At 37.1% G+C, this 16,166-nt stretch overlaps 1 protein-coding gene across 1 annotated transcript in view; it reads right to left on the bottom strand.

The window, feature by feature from the left end:
- Positions 1–3,192: 3,192 nt before the first annotated feature.
- Positions 3,193–16,166, bottom strand: part of Dchs2 (dachsous cadherin-related 2) — a 250,204-nt gene continuing 237,230 nt past the window's right edge. The window contains exons 19-22 of the mRNA XM_071614027.1: positions 12,226–12,356; positions 9,984–10,270; positions 8,897–9,029; positions 3,193–5,813 (exon numbers count right to left, since the gene is read on the bottom strand). Coding sequence (XP_071470128.1) covers positions 3,193–5,813; positions 8,897–9,029; positions 9,984–10,270; positions 12,226–12,356 — 3,172 coding nt within the window. The remainder of the gene's footprint in view (positions 5,814–8,896; positions 9,030–9,983; positions 10,271–12,225; positions 12,357–16,166) is intronic.

Below are 16,166 nucleotides of genomic sequence, written 5' to 3'. Positions count from 1 at the left end.
TATTTTTTTCTATCCCTCATTCTTTGTTTTCCTGCTTCTCTTCCTTGCCTCCCTCCATCTCTGTATCGGGCAGAAGCTCACACTGGGACACCTGATTTGGGTTCTAAGCAGAGCGTCTATAGCTCCACTTATCCTGAAATCCCTCTTGCACAGAATGATCTCCTATTCGAACTCTCTCAGCTATGACTGAACAGATGGCCCTGCACATTTCAGCTCACATAAAACATGCTAAAAAAAAATCTCAACAAGCTTAACTATAAAATCATGTGAGAATCCACTGGCCATATTCATTCCATGTATTTCATTTGCTTTGAAGTGGATCATCATTATCTTAGATCCTGAGTTACATCTTACCTTTTTAAAGTTAAAGCATGTATAAGATGGCAAAAGAAAACAAAAACAACAAAAGTATTGTAGATTTGGATGAAAATAACTTTAAAGTTAATAATAAATTTTCATCTCTCTCAATTCTAGAAAGGATAGCAAGCAGAGCTCTGATGATAAAGGTGCTACAAACAAATCCTGTCTCAACTGGACATTAATTATAGACTAAATGTATACATGTGGAAGCTGCCAGTAGTGTATAACACATTTCAATATTTTTAAAAACAGTGAAATGATCAAATCCCTAAAGATACTGCATTTTTCCCTTTATTTGCCCAGGAATCTGTTTTGGAAGCCAATTCAATGATTACTACTAGGACATGGAATTTTGATATCCATTTGGTACTGATTTACACCAGTATTTTTAAGGCTGCCAACAAGAAAGTCCAGAATTTCAGGCAGCCAAAATTCCACAAGAGACAACTGTCTTTTATTTTATAGCTTATGAATTTGGGGCTTAATATGATTTTCCACCAACAAGTTCTGTACCCCCTCCAGAGTGCTAAAGCTGGTGTAGAGATCAGCAAAGTAACACAGAACATATGAGGCAAGTTAATATTAAACTTGAAGGAAAACTGTACAAATTACATTGTTTACTTAGGAAAAAGCACTCTAGTTGAAAGGGCTGACATATGATTTATTACAAACACTTAGCCAGCATGTTCACATTTTACCCTCAACCCTACTTGTGGCAGTTTTTTTGGTGGTGGTGTGGTGCTGGATTACAGTATTAATAAAGCTGTCAATTAAAAATCCACTAACTATTGGGAAGGAGCTCTAAATACTTCATGTCTTCTGTTTTTATGAAATGGCTAGAAAAAATACAGAATCATATTCAGTAATAAATCACAGGCAAATAACTTAGGGAAAAGTTGGATGGGCAATTATCTTTAAACATAAGTAAATGGAGAACCTGTTTAATTAAAAACAACAAAACGTTCTTGGTTTCCAGAAATAATTCTCTTGCAAAATAAAACTTTCACACATAATTAGAAAAAAAATAGAATTATAGAATTTCTTGCTTTGCTCAAAGCAATCTTTTGAAGAGTCAAAGAGAGAATAGATATTGAAACACTAAAATAATTAGGATGTGGGGTTTTTTTTTTTTTTCCTTGCGAAAGTCATGAAATCTTTTTCCCCAGATTCCATGAAGAAAAGAAGAGACGTGGATTGGTCCTGTAATAGTTAAACCTTCCATACCTAAATGACTTTCTCCAGGCTTGTTCAAAACTTTCATGTTTCATACACTTTCTAATGTGATTTTTATACACTTGTTCTCGATTTGAGTCAACAAAGACATATAATAGTGTAAATATCAGCACAGGAAGACTTAGAATTATGTATTTACAAAACTAGATATCAAACACCATACCTGCAATGCTTTCTTAGTAAAGAAAAATTAATTATTTCACATAATTTCACAGATGAGGCACAAAGACTTAATGAACTAGTTCTGTAGCAGAAGCCCACCCTAACTACTAAGAAAACCACACCAGATAGCATTGAGATTTCACTAGAATTGCTAAGCTGCTATCCAAAAACCTGGCCATGGTGCCTACCAGGGGAGAATGACTTCTGGATCATCATTCTCAGGATGCACCCTGGATTCTCAGGTTCATCAGAGAGAAGCATGTGAGCATCGTACAACACTACTCTTATTTCTGAAACAAGGGCTGTATAAAACAGAATTACTTTCACCGCATTGCCACATTGCTACATCTAATGGCAGTTAAAGCTAAACATGAGTCTGAGTGAACAGAAGAGTCTTCTGACATCCATTCTTAACATGTAGAGTAGAAACATTTATATAAAAAAATTCATTTAAAAATATATTGCTAAATTACTTTATGAAATTTATAATTAGCTAATAACATAATTTTATCTACACAGACTTTAAAAACAGACATTGAATGGATAAATTATTTCATACCCAAAGTTACTGTATCTAGAAGAAAATAAAATTGAAATCATTATAAATTAATCTTCATGTCTGAACCCGTACCCTATTATAAGACAGAGTATTGAACAAAAACATCGTTCTATTTGGAGAGAAGGCCAAGATGATGTGTCAGGTGGCAGCTAACCACATAAGTATTGCTAAAATCCATCCTGACCCTCTATCCAGATCATATATTTCTGGTTCATTTAAACAGGAATAGTTATCTGTTTTTCCTATTGACACATAGTTATGAAAATTTCATTCTTAATTTCCCATTAGATTTCCAAAAACACCACTTTGAAATTCAAATTATAGCTAAACTCCACAAGGCTGGTATATGGGCAAAGTGGAGAAATCCATGGATAACTGTATCAGATTCACAGACTGCCACTTTGCTTTAAAACTTAAGTTTATTCCTCTAGATTTCTCCTTTTTATTACTTTCTTTTCTAAACTCATTCCCCATTCAGACATTACTTGCTTTAGATTAGCAGTGTAATCAGCAGCAATCTGACCAGAGTGCCCTCTACTTTATTTCTGTTTATTTCCATAGAAACATTTTGGCAGGCAGCAAAGTTCACTATGTTCTTTGGAAATCTAATCACACAGAAAACCAGGTACGACAGAATACACACTATTTGATATATTCAAACGTGAGTCCTGAGAGCAAAATATAAAGTTTAAAAGAGGAAATAACTCCTCATTAAGGCTGGAAGAAATTTGAGAAACTTGAATGGGGGATATTTTTAAAAACCCTGGCTAAATTAGATCCCTCACTTTTAGATAAGAATGAACCCAGAGTTTGCTTGGGAATGCTTTGCCCAGCCATTTGTGACCGGTGGTCAGCGGGTATTTGGCACAGCCATGGTTTTATATTTGAACTTCATCTTCAGCTTTCAGTTCAGGGGTTGCACCACGGAGGTGTGGTCCTAATAACTCCCCATCTGACAACAGGGGCGACCTGGCAGGAGTCTGCACGGCCAGTAGGGAGAGAGATGGAGAAAAGCTAGGAGCCATGGCTTCCGAGAGAGAACCGGGGTGGCAGAGAATTGGGGAGCGTGGGTATTTCTGAATGACCTGACCTGGGGCTATGGCTGGCATTCTTGGTGGAACTGCTTTAATCCCAGGCTGGGCTACCGCTGTTATCAAAGGCGGTGGGAAAACAAAAGACTTCTCTTTTGGGATGCCAGGCAGATGTAAATGCTCGTCCTTTAGTTTTGCAATATCATTAAACACTGAGGCAAGAGGTTGGAACTTGGGTTCCCAACTGAGCAGATAATCCCAGGTGGAGCTGCCTCTCAGATCATGATTGAAGGTTATCTGAGTTGGAAAAGCTGCGCATCTTGCTTCCTGATCACTTGACATAAAGATAGACTCTTTCCTGACGTCAGCCAGGACACCCTCTTTCACCTCTCTCTTCTGAAGTGGCTGGGGTGACCCCGTATTTTGAACATAGAGGGTGCTGCAGCTTTCCCCACCATCTCTGTCCTCAAACGTCTGGCTGGCTTCTGCAGCTTCGACCGTGGCCATCACATCTGTTTCCCCAGACAGGCAGGAGAGCTGGTCTGAGTCCCGGGGGATTCCCGAGTCAGGCACCCTGGACCCCCGATCACTCAACGCCGAGTCCGAGTCCTTTCTATAAGGATGCTCATTTATCCTCTGGATTTCTTTATCTTCTGCAGTTTCTCCTTCCACAGAACAGTGGCCGCTGGAGTTTGAGTGCCTGTACAGGTTGATCATGTCCTTCTCCATGATGCTTAGTAAGCTCAACCACTCAGGCACGGCTTGCACAGGTACCTCTTGATGGCACTTGCTGGTTTTCTGGAAGCCCCGGAGCATGCCGGCCTCCCTGGTCAGACTCAAATTGCTTCCTAAGGACGACGATGCTTTCTTCTCCTCACAGTTGCGTCGTGTGTCTTTCTGTTTGTGTCTTAGTATCAGTACAAGGAGAATGCCGATGAGTGACAGAAACACTAAAAAGGAGACTGTGAGGCTGATCAAAAAGCTGTCAGCAGATATCGCTGCATGTTTTCCATCAGAGGACAAAGACACGTTTACAAACACGGTGCAAGACGCGAACTTGGAGTCGGGTTTGGGGCTATGGGCGATGACTTTCATTTCAAAGGTGTGTTCTCTGATGGCTTGACTTTGTATGAGGGGAGTGCCTCTAATCCAATAAACATTTCCATTTGTTTCATTTATGGCAAAGAAAGGAGATGGAGTTCCAAGGGAGTAAAGAATGACTCCGTCGGTACCAGCGTCTGCATCTGAGGCTTCCACTCTTCCAATCAACTGCCTTCCTTGATTCTTTTCTAGGTGGTTGAAAAAATATTCATCTTGAGTGAAAATGGGTTCAAATTCATCTATCCCTTCAATGTCCACCCACAACATTAAAGAGGCTGTTGATCCACCTTTGTCTTTGGCCTGAACTGTGAGGCAGTACTTACTGACATTTTCATAGTCAAGGATTTGCTTAGCACGAATATCTCCTGTTAAAGGGTCAATGATGAAAAGGTCCTGATCAGGAGGCATTCCATGAGTGACAAAACAAGGTGATAAAATAGAGTAGGTCAATTCTCCATAAGGACCAGCATCAAAATCCAAAGCATTTATAGAACATATGGTGGAGAAAATAGGGAGATTCTCAGGAACAACACAATTCATGTTTGGGGACATAAACTGAGGCACATGATCGTTATCGTCTAAGACACTGATAGACACGACTGCAAAAGAAAAGTGCTTCTTTTCTTCATCTGAAGCTTGGACAGTTAAAGTGAATGTTACCGTTTCTTCATAATCCAGAGGCTTAATCAAATAAAGGACTCCTGATTTTTCTTCCAAGTGAAAATGCTCTTTCTCATTTCCCGAGATTATGTGGTAGACGATTTCTGCATGTGAACCCACATCACAGTCACTTGCTGAGACAACAGTGATGTGGCTCCCTAGCGGCGTGCTTTCCTTGACGTGGGCATGATATTTCAGACTGCTGAATTTGGGTGGGTTGTCGTCAACATCAAGCACTTGTATGTATACGACAGTTGTGGAACTCATAGGAGGGCAACCATGGTCAGAGGCTAGAATGACAAGCTCGTGGCTGGCACTTGCTTCTCTGTCTAGATTGCGAAGCAACACAAGATAACCAGCTTGCTTCGAAGGATATTCTGAATGAATGAAACTAGTTTCCACATGGAAGTTGTTCTGTGAATTACCGCTGATGATGGAATATTCAACTTGTGTGTTTTCATAGGTCCAATCAAGGTCAATGGTTGAAAGAGTCATGAGTGTGCTTCCTATCAGAGCATCTTCAGTCAAACTAAGGTTATGGTACTCGACTATAAACTCCGGGGCATGGTTATTCACATCTTGTATTTTTATCTCCACTAACGTAAGAGCCCTCAGGTCAGGAATTCCACCATCGCTGGCTTCCACAAGAAATCGAATTGTTGATATTTTATCCAGAGGTAATATAGGGCTGGTAGTAAATATTGTTCCTGAAAAACAAGGCAGAGCATATCAGTATTGTGAAGTAAATGTTCATGGCCAGTGTAGTCAGCAGATGCTTACTGAGTATCTAAATGTGTTTAGTTCTTTGTCAGATGTGTAAACAATAACAAAGTCCAGATAGAAATTAAAATTATTATATTTATATAATGTTATAAACTTTATAAAAGTACAGTTAAGATTCAGAAATAATTTTTATTTTATAAGATTCAGAAATAATTTTAATGACATAAAAATTCTATATGTGTGCTTCTTGAGATTGCCTTCACTACGATTCTTTTTTCTGAATCTTACTCTTCTGTAGTAAGTTGTTCTATAACTGCTTTTAAAAGACAAATATGGTTTTATGAGTGCATTATAGTCATACATAATAGTTGGGTTCATTTTGACATATCATATATGCACGAAATTTAATTTGATCCATATCAGTCCCCAGTGCCTCCTCCTTCCCTCCCCTTTTCCCCCCTTACTCTTGCCCCCTTCTCTACTGGTCTTCCTTCTATTTATTTTTAATTGATGCTTTATAGATTATACATAAAAGTAGAAGTCACTCTGATATATTTATACATGCACATAGCATGATTTTATCAAAATCATTCTGCATTTCCTCCCTTTTCTGTCCTGCCTCCTTCCCCCTCACTTTTCTTCTTTTCTACGGATCTTCCCTCTCTTCTTATGATATCCCACTGTCCTCTCTTTTCCCCCTTACTTTGATCTAGCTCCTGAATGTGAGAAAAAACATTTGATCCTCGGTTTTCTAGGTCTGGTTTATTTCATTTAGCATGATGCTCCTCATTTCCATCCATTATCAGCAAATGCCATAATTTCATTCTTCTTTATGGCAAGTGAAACTCCATTTGTATGTATACCATATTTCAAGAAAATATATTCTTGTTTGTAAAATTTATTCCCTATTCTATGAGCCATAAACAAATGTATAGAGATATTTTGGCATAAAGATACTTATTCTGGAAATACTGGTTGACACTCACCCTAGTCCAATGAAAGCAGTAAAAATGATAATTTTATGGAATTATAACTGTTCCTTAATATTATAATTATAGATATACATTTTTAGATATACTTTTCCTAAAGCTCATGGTTCATTCAGCAAGTGAATTTTTCCCTTACTGATAAAATATATATTTAAGACTTACTATATTAAATACAGACATAATTTTTATGAATATGGATGGAACAACATTTTTCTAAGATAAATGTGTTTTAAGTATGATCACTGAAGAAGAATATTGAATAATGACATTTTCCTAAAGGATTTTAAATCAGTTTACTACAGTGATGCAGCTACATCATTATAGCTGCTCAATTCACAATAGTTAAGCTATGGAACAAACCTAGGTGCCTTCAACAGATGAATGGATGAAGAAGATGTGGTATAGATACTCAATGGAATATTACTCAGCTACACAGAAGAATAAATTTATGGCATTTACAGGTAAATGGATGGAACTGGAGACTATCATGCTAATTGCAATGAGCCAATCCCCAAAGACCCAAAGCCAAATGTTCTCTGTGATATATAGATGCTAACAGCAACATGGGAGGGGAAGTATAGAAGTTCATTGGATTAGACAAAGGAGAATGAAGGGAAGGGAGGAGGGATGGGACAGTAGACTGAATTGGACAAAACTTTTCTGTGTTCATACATGAATAAATGACCACTGTAACTCTACATCATGCACAACCACAAGAATGAAAGTTATATTCCATGTATATATGATATGTCAAAATTCACTCCACTGTCATATATATCTAAAAAAAAACAAATTAAAAAATATACTGGGGGGAAATGCTGGGGATTGATATTGGCCCAAGTATATTGTCATATTGTGTATATCTATTAATATGTATTCACAAATCCCATCAATATGTGTGATGTAACGTGCCAATAAAAATGTGGCCAGGGAAAGAAAAAAAAAAAAAGCCACATTTCAATTAGAGTCACACCATGGACTGAATTGACTTGATTAGACTTAAAGTTTTAAAACCATTCTGATCAACAGGAAAGGTGAATTCAATTTGCCAGTGTCCAGGGCAGCAATTGCCAGGATCTGACATCATGGCAGGGGAGCAGGCACCAAATTCCAGACATGTTTATATGCATACATTACTCATTCATGAACAGACTATGTGGTAACATCACCTATTTTTCTTACAACACCCTGGGGACCTCATTCTGATATTTTGGGACCAAATTCTCCTTTCAGGCATCCTGAGGTTAATTTTTAAGTCAGCTCTCTCTTGCAGAAATAATGCAAAATGGTGGGTAGAGGTCGGAACGCACAGTGTGATGTGTCCTAATTTTTGTTCTTTTCTAAAGTGTTCTAGGACATTACTTTGCTGATAATATTCATTTTTATAAAATTTAGCTCTTAATGTCCACTCACTGTTAAACTTTCTCTGTACTCCACTTACCTGTTCAAATCTGGAATAACCTGCATGAATTCATTTTCAAACGCATTCACGAATGTCTAGTTCTTAGATAAAACTACAAAGAGACTTAAAAGACATCAAATAAAGTAGAACATCACATCACCATGGTTTCTGTTTAGTAGAAATGGATACTTAAATTATTTTCCTTTTTCACTCTTCTTGTACTTATTGAACAAATGAAGCTATTACTGAATATTTTTGTACTTGGTTTGAGTAAAAGACTTCAGACTCTAGTAACGTGAAGTCCTTAGCACTGACTTAATCCTTTCAACCTCATTTTGATTATTGTTGAATCCCAGGATAAATGGCCTGAATTGTGCTTGGATAGATGCATGAAACTGGGGGTGTACTATCTTGGGGGTCTAAATTTCTGAGTATTTACCAGCACTTAACCAATGCCTTCTGCTTTTCAGTCACTGAGATGTTTGAGAAGAGAAATGAGAAATAACACTGGTGTTTGCTATTGCAGTGTTTGACATGAAGGTAAAGAAGAAGGTGGTGCCTATAATTGCAGGGGGTAGAGATAGGGGGCTATTGAAGGAGCATCTGGAAAGTATTACTTCATGATTCCACCCTGTAACTCAAACCGTGAGCTCTAAAGTCACTAGAAACCACTCACCATTCATGGGATCAATGGCAAATTCCTTAGAAGAGGAAAGGATTCTATAAGAAATGGTCTCATTGCCTTCTAAGTCTGAGGCTGACACAGTCAACACTGAGTACCCCAGAGGAACCAATTCAGGAACTGTGACCTAAGCACAAGAGAGGAAAAAGGACATTGTGTTTAAAGGCTAAAGGCACATTAATGACCAGGGCCAGAACATAAGGTCATTTTGTCTATTTTGCTTATGGAAACCATACAATTCAACATGACTCTCTTAGATACATCGATTTATGAAGGTGACACATTAAAAATATTAGGCCAGGGAATAGCTCAGTGGTAGAGCACTGGCCTAGCATGTGTGAGACCCTGGGTGGAATTGTCAACACTGCAAAAAAGGTAAAAAAGAAAAGAAAAGAAATATGTTTTCAGTTCCTGGAAAGAGAAAAGAAAAAGTTTAAAATTTTATTCAGTTTTGATTTTTCTTATGAATTTTTTTTCTAAATTATTTCTGTGTGTTGAATATTGTTAATACAGTCACTGTTATATTATTATATCATACACATTGTATAATTTAAATAAACCTCTATAGTTTAGTTTTCCTCCTGTGTTGACCTTTAAATCTTACATTTGGTATACTCAAAAGTCCTGGAGTTCATTTCCAAATGATTAGTTGAATACTATTGTTGCTCTAACTTCTCTAAATAGATACTATGCTCTAAATACTAAAATTTCCACCTTATAGATTTGTACCTAATTTGTTTTAAGATATTAATTAGTATATTCCAAAAATATGCCTAAGGAAGAAAAAAATTTTCCAAATTAAATGCAGATAATCCAAACTCCCTCGTTTTATCTGTGGCTTTGCAAATACGAAGCAAGTTCCAATTGTTCTGAACAACCGGACTCCAACTTCACAAAAAAACTTAAAAAAATGATGACCTACATAGTTTATGAATTGAAGTGAACGAGACATTCAATTCCATAATTACTTATAGTTTCCACAATATAAAACCTGTGGCATTAAATCAGGTACCCAAAACCAGAATAAATATTATCTCAGTGGGCCAGCAATGGAAAGCTTACATTTCTTCAAGCTCTTTACCTGATAGAAATCTTGAGAAAACACTGGTGGGTTGTCGTTGACATCCAACACAGAGATGGTGAGGGATCCCTCTGTGTGGTACACTGAATCAGAAATTTGAACGAACAACTTGTATTCAGAAGCTTCTTCAAAATCCAATGTTTTTATCAATACCACTCTCCCAGTGTTCTGATCAATGGCAAATTTGGCTCCAGGGTTACTGTCTTTTGTGAAACTGAAGATGAAAGCTGGATTCAAATCCGCATCATGAACTGATACCCGAGACACAATTACACCAGGCAAAGAATCTGAAATAATCATGACCAGTGTCAACCTCCATTAACATTCATCCTTTGAAAACAATTTTTTCAAGAGTATAATCCAAGTGTCTCATTGTAAATCCAACATGATTTGCTCTTTTTTGGCATGTTTTCTCATACAAAGCTCCTTGTGAACTAAACAAAAACTCGGTAGGATTTATGAGCCCAATAAAACTGAAAATTTACCACGGAGTAGGAAATTAAGAAAGTAGAGTATATTCAATTTTTCATATTACAGTTTTTTAAAATTATATACTTATAACATCACTCTGGGGTCAAGGAACATTCTAAGCATATATCTGTACTGTGTAGTTTCTGTATCAAAATCATATTCATGTGGATGTGAGTAGGAAAAACATTACTCAAAATATTAATGCCAAGCATAAAATTTTGAAAAGAAAAGCGAGGTTTTAATAAAAAAAATTGGGTACAGATATAAGAGTTAGCTACTCATTCCTTTGTATTTATTTGGCAAAATTATTTCTTTCAGAGTTGCACTGCTTCTTTCTCTTAAATCTGATTTTCAAAATTATCAAGATGATAGAAAGACAAAATTTATATAGTGCTAGTGATGAAAACAAATCTCTAATATTAGTCACTAAAAAAAATTACAAAATAGATGACATGCTCAATGTCTCACATACCACATGTGTTCTGCAGCCTAAATTGCCCATGAAAGGGACTTTGTTACTAGGCTGTAGGTATGGTGTGGGTGGAAAGAGTATGCCAAGATGCTCAGAATGGTTCCACTGTATATGAGGCTCATAATTTTCAGTTTGAAGCTTGAGCATTCTTGATGTGCACCAACCACACCTCACCCCATTCAGTACATTTTGATTTATGCAGTTTGTTCTTGTGATATATTTATTCTGGGCACATTTTAACACTAATGCAAGTGCTTACGAACACGAACATTTGATTTTCCATAAAATCAAATGAAAATAAATAGGTGAGAGGCAAAACTGGAAAATGTTCTTATTTATGGAATTTAACATTTGGGGGCATCCCTAGACATAGAGATTTCTGGAATATATCCCTCTGTGAGAGGTGGTGCTTATGATTTGTTTGGAAAGTGAGCATAATAAAATGGTAAGGACGTTTTAGAAATGAGTTTGGTATTAAGAGTGAAAACAAGCAGCTGCCTATGTAGCTCAAGGGTAGAGGTCTTGCTTAGAAGATGTGAGGCTCTGGGTTCAATCCCCAGGAGAGAGGGAGAGGGAGAAAGAAAGAGAGAGAGAGAGAGAGCAGAGAGGCAAGTGATAAGCCACCAGTATTTTCAACTTCAACTATAAAAAGTTGGGTTGGATTTCACCAGTGTAGTGAATGAGCATGTGTAATTTTGGGTTCATAAACTGTGCAATCATTGTATAACTCACATACCCAAACAATTAAGATTAATCCATCTATCACAAAAAAACTTTATATTTTCAACATCCACCATTAGTGTGATGCAACTATTGAAGTCTAGGGGACTTAGGGAGGAAAACGATGACTTTGTTCAACCAACATCCAACTTATTTCATTAATTGTCATTAGTATCTTGCAAAGATTGACGAAGCTAGGAGTCTAAGAACATTGCTTCTTCTCAGAGAAGATTCACTGTTTCCGCAGCCAAAAAAAACCCTGCTTCTTCAGAAAAGTTTAATTTTTAAGGCAAGTCTGCACATAAACAGATATTATATGGAATGGCAGTTGGCAGAGGGGGCTCAGCCTCTTGCTAATCTGAATACAAATCCCAGTTTTAACAGTTAACTCCTTTGACATTTGATATTTAACATTTGATATTTAACCATTCATTTTTAATGCTATAAAAGTAAGATAAAAATTTCCAAGCTTGCATGGCTGTGCAGGGCTAGCACTCATACTTAACATAGTGTCTGGCTGAAAGAAATGATAAATGATATAAGTAAATCAAAACCACCACAGCAAATTGCCACACTTACTTTCTGCAATTTCTACTGCTTCAGAGGGGACAAAAACTGGAGCATTGTCATTTATATCAATCACTCGAATCTCGATCATAGTTGTATCAGAAAGCCTGGGCAGCCCTTTATCCGTGGCTTGCACGATCAATCTGGTTTGGAAAAGAATCAAGGAATGTTACTCACCATCCAGGAATTAAAAAAACAACATAAATATCAAATATCTAGTTGAAAATCTTAAAATGAGTTGACTGGCTACTTTTATTTCTCCCCTGGCTTTCTCTAAATGGTATCATTTAAAATTTATTTCTCGTAAGAATGGTAGCCTGAAATTTTTTAAATTTTGACATGTTTGGAGAATCAAATCCAGCAAGCTTCCAGGGATCATGAAACATTAATGTCAAAATGAATGGACCACTTCTGGGAGATAAGAGTGTAAAATTTAATCCTATCCTACCAAGAACAACCTAAAAATTACAAACACTAATATCTATACTTTGGATAAGCAGATTTCTTCTACTCTGCCATGTACAACGTAAAATACTGCGACATTTCCATTTTACTGTACCAACAAAGACAGAACTACTAAAAGATTGCTTTGCACTGCTATTTTTTAAGATTGGGATTTCAAATCAATCAAAATTACAGAATAAAGGACAATGCCACAATCTCTCTCTCTCTCTCTCTCTCTCTCTCACACACACACACACACACACACACACATACTCCATATACATGGGGTGGTAGTGGCTGGGAATATAGGTCAGTGGTAGTGTGGTACAGTGTTTACCTAGCATATATGAGGCACTGGGTCTGACTGATTTACTTTTTGAATGTTACTTGGATTAGTGCTTTTATTCACTATACTCCTGTCTTCCTTCAAAGCCTAATCTTCATTCAAGTAGTATTATCAGCCATCAATCATACTTTGCCGAGAACTGAAAAGTTTTCTGGAACGTGGACTTGCAGTGTTTTCAAAACCAGTACAATCCAGGCAAAATAAGACATGAAATTTTCAGTGCTAAATCCAAGAATGTCCTGGGCACACCTAAGCAAGTCCGTCCCTGCAGACTCATCCCTTATCTTTACACCTGTGATGATGTTTAGATATTGTATCCTTTCTCACTTGGGGTGCTTCTTGTATGTACCAACCTCCCCTACAAAGGTCTCATCTGTTCCTATCCATCACCCACAGTGAAGCTCAATTTCTCTATCTAAAATCCTACTTGTGGGCTGGGGATGTAGTTCAGTGGTAGAACATTCACTTAGCATGCACAAGGTTCCATCAGAAACTAAATAAAATTTAAAAACTAAAATTCAATTTGTACAATCCCCTCCCCCATCCTTAAAACCTTTCCTGGTCCTTCTTGTCAAGGTTGTCCAACCCCAAGCATGTACACATGACCTTCTATGACCTGACTTCTGTCTAGAATCCCTGTCCCTATGCCTCATGGCCTGGCCTTCCAAATCTCAAATCTCTTTTAAGACTGCACTGACCTCTCAACTTCCCCTTTATCAATCCCCATGGCACCCTGTACATTTTTCTACCCTAGCAATCACTGCTTTTAGTTCTTAATGGTTCATTTGTCTACCTCTTCTATAAGTTCCTTGAGATCAGGTGGCTACTTTATTTTATTTTCAGAAAGGAAGGAAGGAGGGAAGGAGAAAGAAAGTAAAAAAAAAAAGAAATGAAAAGAAAATAGATTGAGCATTGGATTCTCACAATCTGCCCAAGGTCACATATGTACTATATGACAGACATAGAATTCAACTTCCAGTCCTGGTCACATGGAAAGCTTTGCTCTACTATTTGATACTCCTTCAATGTGCCTCTCTTGCTATATATACACAGCACCCTAATAAAAAATCATCAGCTTGTTTTTAACTTCTTTCTATGAAGTCCGGGGGGAAGAAGCTGCATCAAAAAGTGAGATGTCAATTAGAAGATGGTCTTTCTTTCAGAGGTGGTATCCATCTTGCCCAGTTGTGGAAACTAACTTTTAAGAAACTGAGTTTTGGAAGTAGATACCTTTCTACTTTATTTTCCATTGTTAGACCCTTTTAAGTAACCTTTTTCAATCCTAAATTTGAAAATGAGGTGAAATAAGTATCAACTCATTCTTGACTTGGACTCCATTTAGTAGCAAATGACTACTGTCAATCTTAACATTCACAAAGCTAGTGCCTTCTACACTTTCAGAGTTGAGATTATCACCACAACCACTTGAATTTCATAGTCCTAGGAACAATTTCAAGTGGAAAGTTTGTTAGTATGACCACCAATCAGGTACATATGGAAATAATTTGCTAAAAGTAATCAACTCATAGTGTTGTCCTCCCTTTCTGCCTGCCCTTCTCCAGGGTCACCTAGTCTTAGCCAAGATCCCAAAGTTAAGGTTCCATCAACTCTTCTACTGTTGTCAAAACCATCCTTATTTTCAGAATACTATAACTTCAGGGCTTCTATGCAATTTCTATGGCAGGTTTCAAAAACAAAAAAAAGTAAGGAAAATGTGTAGTTCATTTTCAAAATAAAGGGGCAAAAAAAAGGTTTCTCAATGGCTTGAAGAACAAATAAAAAATTATGAAAGTAGATCTGCAGTGATTCTACATACAGTGTCTGTGAGACCTCAAGCCATCCATGATGGCTCCTTGGCAGTCATTGTGAAACTATTGGTTGTAGCCAGGCCAACTGGCTCCATGTTACAAAACTATTGCCCTGATTATTATGATCAGCAGAGACTATAAATGAAACTGACCAGATTTTGAACAGACCGTTCTAAGTTCAGAACATATTTTTCCTATTCTCTCAACCATGGGAAACTTCTTTCACCATGCTAAACATTAAATGAGGCCTTTGACCAGACAGGATCTTTTGTAATTGCCTTAAAACAGTAAATATGTTGGTAGGAAATTTTTCAAAAACTCTTTCTCATCTATATTTTAAATGTCTATGAAAAATTTTCCATTCCTTTTCAAATCCTAAGGAAACTAAAAGTGATCAGTCAGCATCAGAACCATCTAAAAAAGAAGTATGACTTCTGGTTAAATATGGTAATCTGACTTCTCAAGTTTATATCCTCTTCTTTCCAAGATTCTACAAAAGTGATAGCAAGGCAATCTAAAATAATGTGTAAATCCATAAGGCTAAAAAGAAATGGGAGAAAATATTAGTGGGTGGAGTAGGTGAGAAGCATCAACATTTCTAAAAGATATAAGAAGATTCAAGAGTGGTTATAGATGAGTGAGTTGGAGAAAATCAAAGATTAAAATGTGTTCAGGATATACAACACCCAAAGTGTCCCCTAATTTAAATTACAGATTCGGGTGGTAGTGATATGTCAGTGTAGCTTCATCGATCATAACAAATGTACTGCTCTAGTGGGGATTCTGCTGCATATGTGTGAGATAGGGATAATGAAATAGCTCTATATTTTCCTCTCAATTTTGCCATGGACGTGTAATTGCTCTAAGAATAAATTATATTTAGCAATACATCCAAATAGAAGGATGAATGAAGAGCAGGTTTTTTTTTTTCCCCCAGGTAAACAAGGAGAGACCCAAGACATGAAAAAGGGTGTGTTGAGATATAACTAGGAAGACTCTGTTGAATCAAAATTCAGAAGAATCATGTCCCTCTGCCTGCTGCCTTTCACTTCCAGACAAAAGAATGCCTGATGACGTTCCTGCTGGTTAATTAATATTGAGGGACTTTTACAAAAGAAATGAAAGCCCCCACCTCAGATAAGTGGACTCTATCTATGGCCATTGGAATGTCATCTGGAAAACAGTCTATGTCCTCTCTGGTTCATCTGAAAGTGAATTGTGCTAGTCAGGCTCATTCAGCTCATTTCGAGATTCTAATAACTTTGCTGTTGCCTAAATCACACCCGGCAATCATCAGTAAGCCTCCAGGAAGAAAAGGAGAGCTCAAAAGAAAAAGAAAAAAGGAGCCAAGTGGG

Source organism: Marmota flaviventris, chromosome 7, assembly GCF_047511675.1.
Source record: "Marmota flaviventris isolate mMarFla1 chromosome 7, mMarFla1.hap1, whole genome shotgun sequence".
Lineage (NCBI taxonomy): Eukaryota > Metazoa > Chordata > Mammalia > Rodentia > Sciuridae > Marmota > Marmota flaviventris.
Note: the sequence above shows the minus strand (reverse complement) of the source record. Positions and strands in the feature narration are given on the sequence as shown.